General features: G+C 38.0%; 1 protein-coding gene across 3 annotated transcripts in view; it reads left to right on the top strand.

Moving 5' to 3' along the window:
* The window catches only part of LOC139010677 (probable ATP-dependent RNA helicase DDX60), a 103,628-nt gene that overhangs the window by 6,816 nt on the left and 77,701 nt on the right, over window positions 1–19,111 (top strand). For 2 of the 3 annotated variants that reach the window (XM_070415443.1, XM_070415442.1), the window contains exons 2-8: window positions 4,180–4,289; window positions 4,441–4,510; window positions 5,117–5,306; window positions 6,410–6,751; window positions 9,119–9,235; window positions 12,619–12,780; window positions 14,880–15,038. In XM_070415443.1, the coding sequence (XP_070271544.1) occupies window positions 4,286–4,289; window positions 4,441–4,510; window positions 5,117–5,306; window positions 6,410–6,751; window positions 9,119–9,235; window positions 12,619–12,780; window positions 14,880–15,038 (1,044 nt within the window). In that variant the 5' untranslated portion in view covers window positions 4,180–4,285. The remainder of the gene's footprint in view (window positions 1–4,179; window positions 4,290–4,440; window positions 4,511–5,116; window positions 5,307–6,409; window positions 6,752–9,118; window positions 9,236–12,618; window positions 12,781–14,879; window positions 15,039–19,111) is intronic. The other variant, XM_070415444.1, reaches the window with a different exon arrangement.

Below are 19,111 nucleotides of genomic sequence, written 5' to 3'. Positions count from 1 at the left end.
GAGAGAGGCTTGACTGCTGGCTAGGCCCGGAGAGAGAAGCAGGGTCTGATCATTCTGCTTCTTTCTCCAGGCCTAGCCAGCAGCCACTGCCACTGCTGATCAGCCCCACCTCTCTCTCCAAGAGGTCAGCAGTTCAGCCCACTCGCCTGCTGTGCGTGCAGCCTGGAGCTCGGTCAAGCCTTCGGTCGTTTTGTTTGTTATGACCCTGGCTCTTTATATATATAGGTTTATTCATTCTCTGGAAGTAAACAACATATATATATAGACAGACAACTAGAGCCCTGGTAGTTTTAATTAAGCACTTTTTAGCCATGAGACAAATAAAATAAGGCAAAATCCATTAACTTACTATAGTTGTAACAAGTTAAATATATTCATTCAGGTGGCAAGATTTGCTTTCGTCCTTGAGAAACATTTTTTTAAGGAGACCGAGGGGAGGGCTTTCCAGACACTTGTGCTTCTTTCCCTTTGGTTCATTTAGTCTTGGGCAGTGGTGGCCTGTGTTTACATTTCTGGTTATCTAATATCAGAAAGACCTTGAAAACTACTAAGGCTTAAAACATTTTACTTGACTTCTAAGCTTGCCAAATTTCTGATCATAGAGTTAATAAATTCTTTGAAATATCTTGTCAGGTTTCAGGTAGGACAAATAATAAGAAAAACATCTGCTCAATGACCAAAGTTTATTTTAGGATTCTCTTAGATTATTTTGTCTTTTAGAAACTTCTGATTAGTAACCAAAGAATATATTCCATGGTGTGGGAGAGATTTGAATTTCTCTCCTTATTAAATCTTTTGTTTTCTTTCTAATGACAAACAACATAACGGACATAGACAAGAGAAGGCAACAAAAGAGTGCAATTAATGAGTAGTCATGGAACACTCACGCCCTTCCCCCCTCAAGGCACTTCTTACAAATAGGAGCCATGAAAAGTTTCTCCCTAGGGGAAAAAAAATTTATTTTCCTGCCGGCCCGTGTGGCTCAGTGGTTGAGCATTGACCTGTGAACCAGGAGGTCATGGTTAGATTCTATGGTCAGGGCACATGCCCTGGTTGTTGGCTTCATCCCCAATGTGGGAAGTGCAGAAGACAGCCAATCAATGAATCCCTCTCATCATTGATGTTTCTATCTCTTTCTCCCTCTCCCTTCCTCTCTGAAATAAACATATATTTTTAAAAAAATTATGAGAGAGAATCATTGATTGGCTGCCTCATGCATACCCCACACTGGGTATCGAGCCTGCAACCCTGGCATGTGCCTTGACCACGGAATTGAACCGTGACCTCCTGATTCATAGGTCGATGCTCAACCACAGAGCCATGCCAGATGAGCATAATTCTAATTTTTTAATGCATATTCATTCAGAGGTTATTATGGAGGTAGCTGGCTTTATTTTTCTTATCATGCCACTTCCTTAAATAAAAGTGAGCTGGGCATATGATTGTAAATTCTATGTAAATGTTAAGGCAGGTATAAATTTGGGGTAAAATTTAATAGAGGAAGTTTTCTGTAGGATATGTGAGAAGAGAGTAGTCAGGAGGCCTTAATTGTTAAATTAAGGAGAGTTTTATTCTGCCATTATGGCCATTGTTGAAAAGTTGTACAGTGTCCAACAGGCACACACGTTTCATTAGTAATTGTTATTTAATTGTAAAAACTATTATTTCTCTCAATTTATGTGTATTATCTATTTTCAGAGGAGGTTGTTAGGACTTACTAATTGGTTTGGAGCTAACTACTTAATAAATGAACTATTAGATATTTATTTTGTCCTAGGAGTACCATAAAAAAATCCTGAGACATTAAGGACACTGAACATCTGGGACTTATTTCATCTTGTAGAATCTGATGCTATCTTTTCTGAAGTTTTCCTTTTGTAACATATTTGGGGTTAAGTTTCTCTTGTCTACTTGGTTCTCACTGACTTTTCTTTTCCGTTTGAGCATATATCACTTGCAGAACTGAAGAAAGACAGTGTAGCAAATGTGCAATTAGTGAGGTTGAGGATTGCATGAAATGGATGGCAGAGAGTTTTGGGGAAATGCCTAAACTTCTTCCTTGGGCAGAAGATCTTATCATCTGGTCCATACCTGATTTTCATCTACAATCAGGTTACCCTGTGTTATGCCATGTAGAGTGACTTGTGGAAACTCAAACTTGTCATGTTTCACATCTCTGTACATTAAACCAGTGCCACTTTGCTACATGGAATGTGATCTTCTATATCTCTTACCTTCTCCAACATGCTAAAATTTTTCATCATCTTTTCAATGTGTGCTTGAAACCTCAGAACACAGAACCCTGATCACTCTAGTTGATTAAGGAACTCCTTTCAGTTCTCTAATGGCTTCTTAGGCCATTTCTGCTTGATCACACATTACAGTGGGGCCTTGACTTACGAGTGTCCCGACTAACGAGTTTTTTGATATACCAGCTGTCTCTCAGCCGATTTTTTGCACTGAGTTGACAGAGTAATTCGAGTTAATGTGCTCGGTCTCGGAATGAATTAAACTCGTAAGTCAAGGTCCCACTGTACATTATACTGTTTGATTTAATTCTCTGTAAACCCTTACCAGATGGTAACGTAAGGGGACCATATTTTATGCATATTTCGATATATTGCAGCAAGTACAGTGCTTGGTGATGAGTAGATGCTCTAGATGGCTTTGAAAAAAGATGGAATAACTGGATGAGTGAGAAAACATGCTTCTGCCCCTGTCCTGTTGTCTCCTAAATATTCCAGCCCATAGTAATTTCTTCTTTCTTCAAATGTACTCATTTTTACAGCCACATGCTTCACTGCATTATTATTTTAATATTTAATATCAATGTGTATCTCACCATTATATATTTCTTAATGTCATATAATATCTATCTATCTATCTACCTACCTACCTACCTACCTACCTATCATCTGTCATCAGAGTTTCACAGCCCTAACACACTATATGCGTATTTGAGAAATGTCTCAATATTTGTTTACTGTGACAAAATGCTCAAGTGCATTTTCTTCTGCCATTGTTGTAGTGTTTTTCTTAGTTAACTTTGCAGATGTTTCCTCCTCTCTCGACATTTATTAAATATTAGTGGTCTGCAAAACTGGATTTTCAGTCATTTTCTTTTCGTGAATGATGCTGTATCTGTATGTTCAACACTGACTTTACTTATCGTAGCACTCAAATTACTCACATACTCAGGTCTAGCCCAGACCTTGTATTTGAGTTCTTGTACTGTATATTTTCTTACATGACATTTCTGTGCTAAGGCTCAAAAGCAAGTCACTCTCTCATTGACCACAAATGATATTTCCCTGAAATGTGACCTATTTCCAGGGTTTATTGCCTAGGGAATGGCCTACTTATTCATCCTGTTGCATTAGGTAGAATCCTAGGGAGTTATTCTTGCCAACGTTCACTATCCCCTCTTCTCTGTTCATACCTGATTCCTTATCAGATCTTGTCAAACTCACCTGCTAAATATTTACTATCAGTCTGTGCTTCAAACAACCATCAAACTCTATTAGATCAAACTACTGTCATGATTTTTCTAATAATGGTTTTCTCTCTACTCTACTAACTGGATCTTTGCTTTCATCCTGTCTAGTCTCTATACTGTAGCCAGTGTAATCTTTCAATAGGCAAAACCAGTTATAATACTATCTGCTTAAAATCTATCAGTGCATTTTAGGATCAGAAACATGCCCTCAAAGGCTTTGAGTGTCCTTATATTTCTATAGTCCTCCCTAGCACTGCTAGCTCTTCCCTCACTTTCTCCACTCCATTCTGGCTGGCTTCTTTTCAGTATCTAGTTCCATCCACACTTTTTCATGCCACAGGGCTTTTGCACGTGGTATTCAGGTATTCTCTTTGCCTGGAATGCTACAGTCCTTGCATCTCTTTTGATCCCTCAGAGATCAGACTAAGCATTACTTCTTTGGGGTAGCTTCCTCCAACCTCTTTGATTTTGTCACATTTTTAATTTTCCACTCTTTATATGATTCTCTGATTAATATTTGTCTTTCCTGAGATATTTTAAGCTTCATGAGAACTGACAGCATGTTGACTTTGGTCCGTTCTTGTATTTCCAGTGTCCTATGTTTTGTTTAGCATACAGTAGTCATTCAATACTATTTGTTAATGGAATAAATATATTTCTAACTTTTCTTCTCTTTTTTGTAGGTCTGCCATTTTCATTAATAACTGCCACTTAGAGGTACCCAAGTAAAGGATTTTTGCTATATTTAATATTTTCCAGTTCAGGTTGGAGGCGCAGGTAGCAGCAAGGATGGGTAATTTTCAATTTAAAATATTCATAATTTCTGAAATAATTTCTAAAACTGTGTGTTGTACAGTTTTATTAGATTTTAAAAGTTTTATTTCTGTTTTCTTTGGAAAAAAAGACTGACTGAAAATAACCCATTTTCTTTTTCTTTATTTTAGGTTTAGAAAAATATAGGATGTTTTTAGAGGAAATTTCAGAGTTAATTTTGAGTGAAATGCCAAAAGCTGAGTGAGTAATATTGTGGTAATAAAAGAGATATAAAATTCTATGTCCTATTTCTATATATCTATTTGACCTTAAAGTGATCTCTATTTATCTATCTCATCATCTATCTTAGTATATATTATAGTGCATTAAATATGTATATTGTTGTATATATGATTATTTAACACAACTTTTAGAGCTGGTTGATGGTGAATGGGAACATTTTTTTCTTGCATTCTTTGTCTACAGCTGTCAATGAACCCATTGTTTTATAAAGGAATGAAATTGATTAAACAGGAAGAAAATATGATACAGGTCCATATTCAAAAGATGGGTGTTAAATTCCTGAGTCCAATCCAGATTTTGCCGTATGGCTTTAAATAATCTTCCCTATCATTTTGTGCCTAAGTTCCCTTCTCTATAGAATGGACTGATCCTGCCTTCTTTTTATGAAAGATAGTCATGTATATGGGTATATTTGAAATGTTTTAGCATTGAGCCTGACATGAATGGTTACTCAGTAAATTCAGCTATTGATGATAGTGATAATGAGCTAATAACAGGCTGCTGCCTTTTTTTGGACCTTATTTAATTTATATCTAACTTTTGTTTTAACTCTTTTTATTTTAGCTATTCCAGTATATTCAACGATTTTGTTGAATCTGAATTTTTTCTCATTGATGGAGATTCATTGCTTGTCATGTTCATATGTGAGGAATCATTAAAGCAGGGGCAGGAACTCCATTTCTTCTATTTGGTTGAACGCTACCTTGTGGATATAATTAGTAAAGGAGGACAATTTGCCATAGTTTTCTTCAAGGTACCATGTGACAGTTGAATCCTTTTCTATGATTTGAGAACTAAATTAAAACTAAAATTTCTATTATAAAAGTATTTTCTTATTACAAATTGAAATGTATCTATAAATATTTAGAAAAGCTAAAAGGAAGAACAGAAAACAATTGCCCATAATCACAATATTCAGAAGTTACAAAAAATTTTTTATTCATAATAATGGAACTTTGTTGTAAGAACATGCAGGATCATGAAAGAGGATGAGAAAGGTCCTCAACAGTGGTCTAATAATGGATCTCTGGATTCTAGACTTCTAACTTCTGTCTTCAAAACTCAGCAGTCAATGTATTTGATCCCAAGAGAATGTCAAAACTCACTAACACTGCTTTTTTAATTATTTGCTCTATAGTACCTACCTCCAAGGGAATATATTTGGTCTGCTCTTTTATAATGAATACAATTAATCATAAAATTTTAACAATTCAAATACAGATATGTATAACCACTACCACCCCTTCCTCATCCTATCCCTGAAGAAGTTTGGTGTATGTCTGTTCAATATCATTTTGCAGTCCACACTATTGTTAGATTTTTTTTTTAATATTGATGACTGCTTGCATGCAGTGTTTTGCATAAAGATCCAGGTTTCTAGCCTAACGCTTACAATCAGTTTATTGCACTAATTTTGGTCTATTGAGAAAAACCTATGCAGTTTCAGGAGGGTCTCAATGATCTGGGGACAGTCTCCTCAAATAAAATGATCCACCACAGCTTCCTTTTCCTGGATAATTTATATCCACCATTTGCTTTGAAATATTTTTATGTCTTTTTTTTTTTCTTTTTTCATTTTGAAATGAGATTGGAGAGGAAAAGAATTAGAATGGGAAGGGAAAGTGTGATAAATCCCGAGTATTGTGTGCCTGCTTAAAAGGGATACACATATTTACATCCAAATTGTGGTTTATGGCATGTATTTGTGAGATGGCAGTCAAGGTTTAAAGGTCTCTTAAACAGAGCAGAAGTGTGTTGGAACCTATTCCTTTAATAACTTTAGTGATATGTGTTAACTAAACTGGTAAACTACTAAATGATAATTTCAAAATAATGTACTTTACCCCTCCCACACAGGATGCTGAGTATGCATATTTCAACTTCCCTGAACTTCTTTCTTTGAGAACTGCTTTAATTCTTCATCTTCAGCATAATAACACCATTGATGTTCGAACACAATTTTCTGGATGCTTATCACAAGAATGGAAAAATTTTTTGGAAGAGAGTTACCCATATTTCCTGATAGTTGCAGATGAAGGCTTGAACGATCTACAAACACATCTTTTCAACTTTTTAATCATTCAGTCTTGGTCAATGAAGGTCAATGTTGTGCTTTCCTCAGGACAAGCATCTGACGTTCTTCGACTTTATGCGTACTTTATGCTAAGCAGGCACAGACAACAAACGTTTTTCAAGCAGGTAATTTATATCAAAATTTCTCTTATAATTTTAAATAATTTTCTAAATTATTTGACTCAGTTCTATTTTTACCTCTTCTATGGAAATTATCATAGATTTAACAGAGAGGTATTGAGCATTAATAATAATAATAATGATACAAGTACAGTCATTTATTGAGCATTTCCTGTCATAACAATAGTGCTTGGTTCATCCCATGAGTCATTTGATTTAACCCTCACAACAACCCTGCAAGGTAGGTGTTAGTATCATCTATTTTGCAGATAAGGAAGTAGATACCTGAATAAGCAATCTGCTCATCATCAATACCAAATTAATAAGGGAGTATGGATTTGAAATGAGGCAGCCTGACTCCAGCCTTTATTTGTTTAAGTACTGTGTGGTATGAAGGTCAGAAATGCATTAAACAGGAGGTAAAATATATGCCTCTGTTGCTGAGACATACTGATAAAATGATATTAAAAACAGCAACTTTTAATGAGAAAACCATGGAGCAGGTTGATGAAAAAGGAAAATAATTGAAATAAGTTTATTTCTTAACATTAAATCATTAACAAGATTAATAAGCATTTTGGATTTTGATTCCATGATCTTATTATTTTGTTGTATTGGTGTATTTGACAATTACTATATTGAACTCTTGGGTCAAAAATACATACTGATTTTATAAAGGAATCTAATTTCTGTTTAATTTTCACCATGTAGAGTGAATATTTAAAATGAAGATAATTCTTTATGATTTTTGAGTCAGCTAACATTTTTTACTCCTTGAAGATAGTGTCACACACTCCCTCATGGTTTTGGAGACCTCCAGCTGGTTATCATAAAATCTGATAAGATCGTTTATTTTGCTTTAGTTAGAACTCCAGTCATCAAATTCTAGTTGTTTACTGTTAGCTGAACAGTCCTGGGATTCATTTTTATATTGGGAGGAGGACCTAGAATCAATTTATCTCATTTTATTCTGTTAGAAAAATTTGAATCTGAGTTTGAAGAGTGCCCTATGAATATTCTTCCCAATCTCTCTTTAAGAGGAATTTTAAAAATATCTTATTAATTTTAGAAAGAGTGGAAGGGTGAGGTAGAGAGAGAGAAACACCAATGTGAGAGAGAAACATCAATTGGCTACCCCCTGCACACACCCTAGTGGGGATCGAGCCCACAATCCCAGGCATGTGCCCTGACCAGGAATCGAACCAGTGACTCTTTGGTGCATGAGACTATGCTCAACCAACTGAGCCACACGAACCAGGGCTTAATGGAGGACTTTATTTTTGATGAAAGAATTCATTTTCTAATTTACTAAACAGTCACCTTAAAGAGATTATTTATCAATTTGAAGACTGTGTGATATGCAAATAAAAGTGCAATGTATGTTGGTAAGGGCCTTTGCTGAATGATAGGTGCTTGGGAGGAGGTTATGCTATTCTCTACTTATGTGTATGTTTGAAATTTTTCATAATAAAAAAGAATGGACACAGTGTTTCTTTTTGAGATTTTGGAAATGTTGTAAAATTAGGTTATGGTTATGGTTGCACAACTCTGTACATTTACCTATGGCGGTTCTCCAGCTGCATCCAGCACAGCTAGAGAGTGAACTAGTCCTGAGTAGGAGCGACTGGGGATTGAGAAAGAGAAACAGACACAGAGACAGTAGGTAAAGCTGGGACCAGGTGGGACACTGTTCTCGGATGGAGCGACAGTGACCCAGAGCTAGTGCAGCGCTTTTATTATATACAGCATGATATCAGAAAGTTTTACTAGAGTTTAAGACAAAGGAAATTATGTGAAATCATGCTTACCGAAGATCAAGCTGTAATTCTTCATTCTTATGGCTTCTCGTAATTGTCAGGCCTCACTGAGCCTGGATAATTGCATCCGCCCCTGGTGCATGGCTGAACTTAGATAATGGCACCCACCCTCTGGCACCTGAGCTATAGGTCAGGACTGACAACATTCCTGCCTTTTGGCAAGGTATGTATGTGTCCAGGACATGGCTTTGCCGAGCCGAGCAACTGGACTCAGCTGATGATCTTTCCTCAGGTGCTCTCCCAGACACTCTCTACATTTACCTAAAACCATAGATTGTACCCTTAAAGTGAGTGTGAACTTCATGTTATGATAACTACACTTTCATAAAATTGTTTAAAAAATTAAATGCACTAAATTCCCAGACAAAAATTCATTTGAAAAAGACAAAATAATGCTGGCTGGAAGGGTTTAAAAGCAGTGTTGATGATCAATAATTAGTGTAAAACTTTTTTTTGCTTAGAAATATAATAATTATGTCCTCCATATCTGATTTTTCTGTATTAGAAAGTAATTAGATATTTTTAACAATTTATGTGATTTGTCTTCCTTTTACAGAATGAAAAGAAGATTGAGAATGCTTATAAAGCCCTGATTAAACAATTAGAAGGATGTAGGGTTTTGGCATTTGAACCTATTTTTGGAAATTTAAGATGGAACAATATGATTGAAGAGGTATTGAAACTTATTTTAAAAATATTTTACTTGAATGAATTGTTTAGTTATAAAAAAGGTTCTCAAATACCTCATAAACAGCTTCCCCTAATGTTTCCAAGATTCCTAATTTAATAATTTAATCTAACTCAATTTAATCATGTCCCTTTCTGTCAATCTAGCAGAGTCAAGGCAATATTAGGGGGGATTTTGTTTTTACTTACTTTGGTGGTGGATGAGGGGTTGTGAGTCCTAGGATTTTGTGGTTTTCTTTTATCTTCCAGTGACGTAGTATTCGGCTTTGTCCTTTTTTCCCCTTCACTACTTAATTGCTATAGGATGCTTCTTTCTTCCTTTTAGCTTTGTTTTCTCCTCAGAGCTATGTTTTCTGTTTGTTTGTTTTAACGTGTTCAGACTTTTATTTCATGGTGATAGACAGACACAGACTGGAGATATTAGTAATGGGACATATGGGGGCTCACTTCAGCCCGTGGGCTCGACAGCCCACCTTGGCTATGAGAGTTGGGGCTGCTACCCAACTGTACGAGGTGCAGGAGAAGACAGGCTGGTCGGGATGAGACACGATGTTGCAGTTTAAGGCGTTTCTGGCTTCACAGCCATCTCTGCCGTCCCTGCACCCTCTCCTGGGCCTCGGTCCAACACCCGCCGCCCCGGGTCATTCTCGAACAAGGACACCCACCCCTTCCACCAGGACTGGAGAGGGTTTGCCGTGTGGTGTCCTCAGATGCTCTTGGACACGATGAGCCCCACTCCCCAGACATCAAGTAAAATCAATGCACTGAGAATTCTGGTTGGTGGTCAGGCCTGGAGGCTGGCTGCCCAGGCAAGCAGGCAATGGACTCCAACCGCACCACACTGGCCCACTCCCTCCCAGGGTGTCGGGAAGGGACACAGCCACGTCCCAGGTGGCCGGGTGGGTGGGCAGGGCCCGGCCAGCTGAGGGTAGGGGCCCCGGACAATCCTGGGGCTGGCGGACACAGCCAGAGCAGGGATGCCTGTGGCCCCAGCAGGAACGTCATCTCTAAGTCACAGTGTTGGCCCAGGAGGGGCCACCAGGCTCGAGGCCAGTCCTGGTGAGGCTGGCCCCTCCCAGCGGGATGAGGACCAGCTCAGGGGAGGCCTGAGAAGGCCCCCTCCACTGGGCAGCAGCTCCTCGCTCTAGGGACACAGACTGGTCGGGTGGAGCTTGGGGTGTGTGTGTGTGTGTGTGTGTGTGTGTGTGTGTGTGTGTAGGTGTGTGGTGGTGGGCGGGGGGGCAGTCTGCCGACAAGCAGGGAAGCCCAGCGGGAGGAGCCGGGAGCCTGCCCTCCGTTCCCCAGGCGCCCTGGCCTGCAGCCTGCGGTTGGTGTTGACGGGCTGGGAGCCCAGGTCGCAGGTCAGCTGCAGGCGGCGCCCACAGTGGCCAGCGCGAGGGCTCCCTGCATGGCCTCGGGGCCGGGCTCAGCTCCAAGTGGTCGCTCTGCAGCGCTTTCTCGCTCCCGTCACAGCGTTGCGGTACTCGATGTAGGTCCGTCCATCAAAGGCCAGTGCGTCCAGGTCCCCCGCTGACTGCTCTGTTAGCCCCGTCTCCCAGTGGAGCCCCGAGAAGCCCCTGGGGCACAGGCACACGTAGGAGGCCTCCCCCGGGGGAGACAGGAGGCCTGGTTGAGGCAGGGGTGGCCTGAGGCTTGGGTGCAGGGGTGATCTGCCAAGGATCCAGAGCTGTGTTTTCAGAAGATTGTTCCTTTAAGTAATTCCTATTCTGTAAGTAGTTCCTATCTTTTTAGGTTATATTGGTCCTTATACACCCAGTCTGTCTCTTTAAATCGTGTGCCTGGCCCTCTTATATGCCATCTGGTGCTGTAAGTTGTGCATACCAGTCATTTGAAATTTGTCTTCTGTAATTTGTGTTCTGTGCTACCTGCTTACCATTTATTGTATGTTCAGACTGGGGTAGATTTAATGCTGGTGGTTCTTCCAATTCACTTGTCACTAATGTTTCTCCTTTATATTTTCTGCACTTTTGGTCAGTCTCTCTTTGGTCACTACAAAGCCTTGATTTGAGGCAAGTGGGGCTCAGGAGCGGGAGGGATTGTAGAGCTGGAATCTGTTAATGGTTCCCTTATACAGTTATTTTGTAGTATCACTAGTCTGTCTTCTTAATTCTGAGGGGATGACTTTGTGAAGAATATTTATAGATATAAATAAAATGTTTAATATTTTTTAAGAAGCTGATTACTATAGACTCAATTGTTTTTAGCTACATGGAAATCCCACAAGACTATATATCTATGTGTGTATGATAGGATTTTAGGAAAATGTGGTGAAGGCCTGGGGAGTGGCATGGAGGGAGAAATGGAGGGGGAAGAGGACATCTTTAATGCTCTCAACAATAAAGACAAATAAAAAATAAAAAAATATAAAAATTTCCTGTGAGTAATACAATGCCTCATATTGGAATATGGGGAGACTTAAATTTCATTAATAGAAGTGTATCTAGATTTCAATGTGTCATAATGTTATTCCTCTGAAAACCTTTCATACTCATTATACCATTTTTACACATAGTTTTTCCACTTAGAGGTAGAAAGTCACATTTTAAAAAATATATTCTTTCAATGGTATTCTATGTATTATACAATTGAGACATATTACATATATCCTTTTTATTCACTTTCTAAATTAATGTTATTATTTACATGTTTTTTAGTTATAAAAAATTCTTCACAATTTTTATTTTTTACTGGATGCATAGTATTTCCCTAATGCTAAACTTTTAAATTGTTTGAAAATTGGCTTTTACAAATAACTTCGTAGTGAACATCTTGGTACATAAATCTTGGTACACATTTTGTATTATTTACCCAACCTAGATTTAGAACTTGAATGGCCAGTAAAAAAGTTTCACCATATTTAATGATAATCATAAAGTATTGCCAAATAGCTTTGCAGTAATTCTGTACCTATTTATATCATTAGCAAACTATGACAAACTATGATAGAAATGGCATCACATTTCAGTGCTATTATCACTAAAATATACTTTGCTAACTTGCAAGTAAAAATATATCTAATTGTTCTTTTTATTACTAAAGAGATTAAACACTTTTTCTTTTATTATATTTGTGTTTCTTTTGTGCATTATCTGCTCATGCCCTATTAAAGGTTTAGATATTTTCTTACTGATTTATAGGCACTCTTTACACATTTAAATGTTTAATGGTTTCACTGAAATATTTGTTGGAATTTTCTCATTAAAATGTTTATAATTTTTAATAGAAATATTTATAGTTTCATGTGGTCAAATCTATCCTTCTTTTCTGTATGATTTCTTCTAGTAAGATCACTTATGAATAAACATTTTTGTAGGTACCATGACATTTTACAGTTTCCTTCTGTGACAGGCATCCGAAATAATTTCTCTGCTTAAGCAACTCTGGCCAGAAGGATCTGACATTCGGCATGTCCTTTGTGTTGCTTCATGCTCCTTGACTCTGAGAATGTACCATGACTTTTTAGAAAACAGAAAGACGACCACCTCTGGTCAGGAAACTAACATCCAACAGGTGTGATTGTTATTGCTTTACTGTGAAACACCATTGCTCTCAACTTTTGAAATTTTATTGATTTTCATCTACCATTTCTTCCATTTGGTATTCATTTATTTCCCTAATTTAGTTATATACAAATTATATACAAATTGTTTATATAAAAAAATATAGATTTTGTTTATTAAAAAACACCCATTGTGCCACTATAAGATTTAGTGTTTTACTATGCAGATGTTTCCCTTATTACATATTTAATCAAATTTGTCCAACCATCCAGAGGAAGGGGAAATGAAAAAGGAAATTAGTGCTTGGTGAGAGCTTACAATGTTGCAGTGTTCTGGGCACTTTATATGTGTCAATGTCATTAAATTCTCACAGTAGCCTTTCAAGGGAGGTACTGTGATCGCTTTTCACATATGAGAACACTGAGGTTCAGATATTGCAGGTAACATTCCTTAAACCAAAGGTATTAAAGAGCAGTGTGGATTGAACCTGGGTCTGTCTTGTTCAAGTTCCATGATACCAAACTGTATTTTGACAGAATATCCCTACTGTAGTATCTTAGTGCCATCCTCGCTGGAGAGACACTAAAAATCTTAACCTTTTGATGGTTGGTAGAGTTCATTAAGAATATGTTGACCAATATAGGTTTGCTCTCAACTAAATAATTATCCCTATATATTTGTGCACACATACATAGGCACAGACACACACTCTCAGACACACACATTTGTACACATACTATTTTGTAAACAATTTGAGTGCTGGGGGATTATTGGTTAAGTATTCTTATTAAAGAAACATGAAGTTTGTCTCTCTCTTCTACAATTTTAGAAATGAACAGTGCTTATTATCTTTAACCTAGCATCCTTTATATAATATTTGGCTTTTCAATATCTGCTTGAATACAAGGTGGAGCAAAAGTAGTTCTACAGTTATTAGCATGGAAAATATAACAGTAAATAATACAATAATTAATGAATAATAATACAAGCATAAACGTTGCCCTGGCTGGATGGTTCCGTTGATTGGAGTGTCATCACATACTTCAAAAGGTGGTGGGTTTGATTCCCGGTCAGGGCACATACCTAGGTTGTGGGTTTGATCCCCCATGAAGGGGGAAGGGCATCCTGAGGCAACTGATTGATGTTTCTCTGTCTTTCTCTCCCTTCCTCCCTCTCTAAAAATCAATAAAAACATATCCTTGAGTGAGGATTAGGAAAAAAAAGAAAAAGAAACTCTGTGTTTTGCTTAACTCACAACTATAAACCTACTTTTGCCCCACCTATATGTGCTTAGTAAAATATTTGTACATGATTAGGCTGGCCATTTTAAATTGTTATCAGAAAAACGATACTAAACCAAATGTACCTCTCTGGAATTTCTACCTTTAGACCCTATTTTGCCCTTTGGAGATACTCTGAAACAAGTCTTAGTTTTGTAAATTTGGAGATGGCTTTGAGGTCTTTGTCCTATCATGTTAAATATGTCCACTTAACCCTTTTTCTAATTCGATAAGTGTTTTAGAAATGTCCTGGTTTCCTCACTCTAGTAATTTTCAATGTAACTTTTAAAATGTGATGTGTTGGACAGACTAGAGCATTTTTTAAAAATATATTTTTATTGATTTCAGAGAGGAAGGGAGAGGGAGAGAGAGAGAGAAACATTAATGATGAGAGAGAATCATTGATTGGCTGCCTCCTGCACACCCCCTATTGGGAATCGAGCCTGCAACCATGGCATATGCCCTTGACCGGAATTGAACCTGGGACCCTTCAGTACTCTATCCACTGAGCAAAACCAGCTAGGGTCAGACTACAGCATTTAATGTGTGGTTCTGTCAGTGTTGAGTCTTGCAGGATCATACTTCATTAGCTGTTTAGTCATTTTATGTAAAGGTTGGCTTAACTGAGAATACTAAAAAATGCTTTATGCAAACTGCTATTGAACTGGCAGTTCCCTGTCCCCCTTACCTCACCTCTGTATAAACTCAGCCAAGTTTATGTGTGAAGAAAAGAACTTTCTCAAAAATGAAAGTGGCTAGCTACTGCTGTGGTGCCATATGTGTCTCTCACAGACACTGTGCTCTGGCTTACCTTCTTTATTTTATGCAGGAGAAAGGTGATTGCTTAAGCCTGCAATGGATGGAAGATCTGTGTAAGCTGCATTGTCTCAGTGTGGTTTTTCTACTCCATTTACCTCTTTCTCAAAGAGCTTGTACCAGAGTCATCACTTCCGATTGGATTGAGGACATTCAGACTTTCCTAAAAATGGTAAATATGTTCTTTGTTGATTTATTATTTACTTTTTGTTTCAACAGTTTCATCTATATAGAACCACAATCACCTGCAAAAATAGACTTATATGAGAACAATGTCAGCCCTTTGGGGGCTTTAAAAGTCAAATGGCCTAAATCAAATCACTTCCTAATTCCAATTACTCTCTTTGGTAGTAATAATAGACAACATTCTATATATTGAGTCTAAGGAAAAAATCTATTTTTCTTCTTTTAATCTTTGTCAAGATTAGTTTCTTTGTGTGTTATCAACTATAAGGGATTGGTGACGGTTGTGTTCTGCTCTTGAGAGGAATTGAATAAGTAAATGTAATAGTGTATTATTTTTGTCTATTATAGAGGATAGTTATAGAAAATGTGTAGACTTTAAGAAAATAGAAAGCAAAAACAACAGAAAAACACACCATTTAGTCAATTTTGGCAATTATTGACATTTTGGTTTATTTTTTTATTTTAAATGCCTAGATTTTTCTGTTATTTGTTATTGTTTCTAACATTGGAAATCTATATATTTTTTTCACATATTTTTTCTGTTTTCTTTCACATTCTTAGCATCATTTTTTAAATGGCTACCAGTTATTTTTTAATGGATGTACCACAGTTTACTTACTCACTTCTCTGTTATGGGATGTTAGGAGGGTTTAAATTATTGTATTATAGATGCTGCTATTCTCTAGGTTATTTAAGTGTAAGCCTTTCCCTTTAGTTTGGAGGTATTGACTTAGACTGATATCCAGCAATGAGATTAGTGGATCAATTGATGTAGGCTTTAAAAAAATGATTTTGATAATATATCCTAATTAGTTAGGAGGCCAGTCCATACATATTTATCTAATGCACATGAATTGTGTGAATCACTGGGACTACAGTGAGAAAAAAATGAGACCACACTTACTCCTTCCACCCCACCACCTTCGTAGAGTTACATTTTGTAGCAAAGACAGATATTGAATTTTTTAAATTACTATAAAAGAGGGACTATAGGATGGTTTAGAACAGAGGTCCTCAAACTTTTTAAACAGGGGGCCAGTTCACTGTCCCGCAGACCATTGGAGGGCCGGACTATAGTTTAAAAAAGAACTATGAACAAATTCCTATGCACACTGCACATATCTTATTTTGAAGTAAAAAAACAAAACGGGAACAAATACAATATTTGTATTTGCATGTGGTCTGCGGGCCATAGTTTGAGGACCCCTGGTTTAGAATATGATAACAGAAGAACTCTACTCAGTCTGAAAAGGATGGCTTCTCTTAAGAATTGAAGAGAAGTAACCCAAGTCTTAAAGGATGAGTAGGAGTTAGCAAGTTGAAGAGAGGATGAAAACTGGATTCCAGACGATAAAACAGCATGCATGATTACCCTGAGGATGGCATGACCAAGGAACTGAACTTCATGAAGTGTAACTGGAATAGAAAGACTATGGGAAAGCTGAAGAGTGGTTAAGAAATAAATCATTTAGAACTCTGTAGATCCTGTTAAGGGAATGGAGATAAAACTTGGTTGTAAACACAATGAGAACCAACTGATTGGTTGAATGTCAAGCAGATGAGTGGCACTTCCATTTTCAAAATTTTCTCTGGCTTGTAATGCAGAGATAACATTGTAGAGGCATAACATTGGATTTGGGGACACCAGGTCGATGACTATTACCTTAGTTCACATAACTGTCTATAATGTTAGGGACTAACGAAGTGGAAAATAAGGATGAAAAGCAGCAGTCAAATTCAAGAGTTAAGTTTTGGAATTGACAAGTTCAGTGATTGAGTGTGGGACATGTGGAAAAGGGAGGAGTCAAGTGACTCTAATTCTCTAGATTGAGCATCTGGCGGGTGGGTGACGCCATTGTACTGTACGAAGGACACTCCAGAGGAAGATCCTGAGTTCAATTTTGGAAATACTGAGTTTAAGGTGCCAATGAAATATCCAAATAGATCGATTGATATCAATTAATGCTATCTTGTAGATGAAATTATTTTGGGAGAGAGATATGATAAGAGACCTGAGATATCTATACTAATAAAAGCCTATGTGGTCGTCACGCCCTCACGCAGTGACGCCTTCATGCCGCAATGAGCGATCACCAGGAGGCTGTATTCGCAGTGGGTGCATGTGGGTGGGCAAGGCCTACGTCTTGGAGTTCGATTGTGGGGCTCCTGCACTGTGAGAGGGCACAGGCTTCTCCCCGCCCACCCCCCCCCCCGCCAGTGCACAAATTTCGTGCACCAGGCCTCTAGTTCTAATAATAAATAGTTAAGAAAGGGTTGAGATACTGACAAAGATACTGAGAAAAAGCTGCTTAGATGAATAGGAAGGAAACCTAGGAGAATGAATTGTTCTGAATGTCAGTGGAAATGTTGTAGAGAATTGTAGGAGGTTGAGAACTAAAATTAATACATTGGGTTAAATGGCCTAGAGCTTACTGTTGATCATAATTAAGAGACCTATTAATGGTGGGAAGCACACTGTATGTTAAAATGAATTCAGTAGTGAGTGGGAGGGAGAAAATATAGGTGAAGAGTAATTTATATGTAAGAAGTTGAGAATAAGGACAGTGACATTAGATAAAGTTGGAGAGGAAAGTGGGCTAATTAAAAACGCTTCTAAAATGGCAAAGATTGCCCAGCCAGTGTTGCTCAGTGGTTGAGTGTCAATCCGGAGACCATGGTTCAATTCCCCGTCAGACGATTTCCTCATTGTATGAACATCATCAAATGCACTTAATAAACCTAGATGGTAGCCTACCACTGTGATTGTATGACTATACTTTTTTATTACTTTTTATTGTTGACACTATTGTAGATGTCACACCCCCCCCCCCCCCCCCCCATTTTACCCCCTTTGCCTACCTCCACCCAGGCCCCTCTCCCTCTGGTCTTCACTACACTGTTGTCTGTGTCCATGCACTATGCATACATGTCCTCTGGCTAATCTCTTTACCTTCTTTCATCCAGTCCCCCACACACCCCTTTCCTATGACATCTGTCAGTCTGTTCCATGTATCCATACCTCTGGTTCTATTTTATTCATGAGTTTATTTTGTTCATTAAATTTCACATATAAGTGAGATCATATGGCATTTATTTGTCTTTCTCTGACTGGCTTATTTTGCTTAGCATAATAATCTCCGGGTCTATCCATGCTGTCGCAAAAGGTAAGATTCCTCTTTTATAGCTGCCTAGTATCCCATTGTGTAAATGTACCATAGCTTTTTTTATCCACGCATCTACTAATGGGCACTGGGCTGTTTCCAGATCTTAGCTATTGTAAATATGCTGCTATGAACATAGGAGTGCATCTATTCTTTCTGATTGGTGTTTCATGATTTTTAGGATATATTCCCAGAAGTGTGTTCTCTGGGTCAAAAGGCAGTTCCACTTTTAATTATTTGAGGAAACTCCGCACTGCTTTCCACAGTGGTGGCACCAGCCTGCATTCCCAACAGTGCACCAGGTTTCCCTTTTCTCCACATCTTTGCCAGCACTTATTGGCTGTTGATTTATTGATGGTAGCCATTCTGGAAGGTGTGAAGCGATATCTCATTGTAGTTTAAATTTGCTCCTCTCTCAGAACTATACTAGCAGTGCAGTCGGTTTGTTTATACCAGCATCACCACAAACAACTGTAAACTCTGAAAGTTGATTTTCTTTTTGTAATCCAAGTACTGTATCTGAATTAGGCTTGGATTGCCCAGGCATTCACTTCAAAGAAGCATCCACTGCAAGTGGCTATCTCTAATAAACACTTTGCAGGCCACAGGACTACATAAAATACCAGGGTGCCTCCTGCCAACCCTCACCCCCAGGCTTCTTTGTATTAGAGATCTTGGTTGATTTCATAATGGAGATGCTTGTTTTTTCTCTCTCCCCATGCTTTAAACCCTTGCTTTTATGTTTTTTTAAAAAATATATTTCATTGATCTTCCACAGCGAGGAAGGGAGAGGGACAGAGAGCCAGAAACATCGATGAGAGAGGAACATCGATCAGCTGCCTCCCGCACACCCCCAACTGGGGATATGCCCGCAACCAAGGCACATGGCCCTGACTGG

Source organism: Myotis yumanensis, unplaced genomic scaffold (assembly GCF_028538775.1).
Source record: "Myotis yumanensis isolate MYYU_CA2020_CCGP unplaced genomic scaffold, mMyoYum1.0.hap1 SCAF_5, whole genome shotgun sequence".
NCBI lineage: Eukaryota > Metazoa > Chordata > Mammalia > Chiroptera > Vespertilionidae > Myotis > Myotis yumanensis.
Note: the sequence above shows the minus strand (reverse complement) of the source record. Positions and strands in the feature narration are given on the sequence as shown.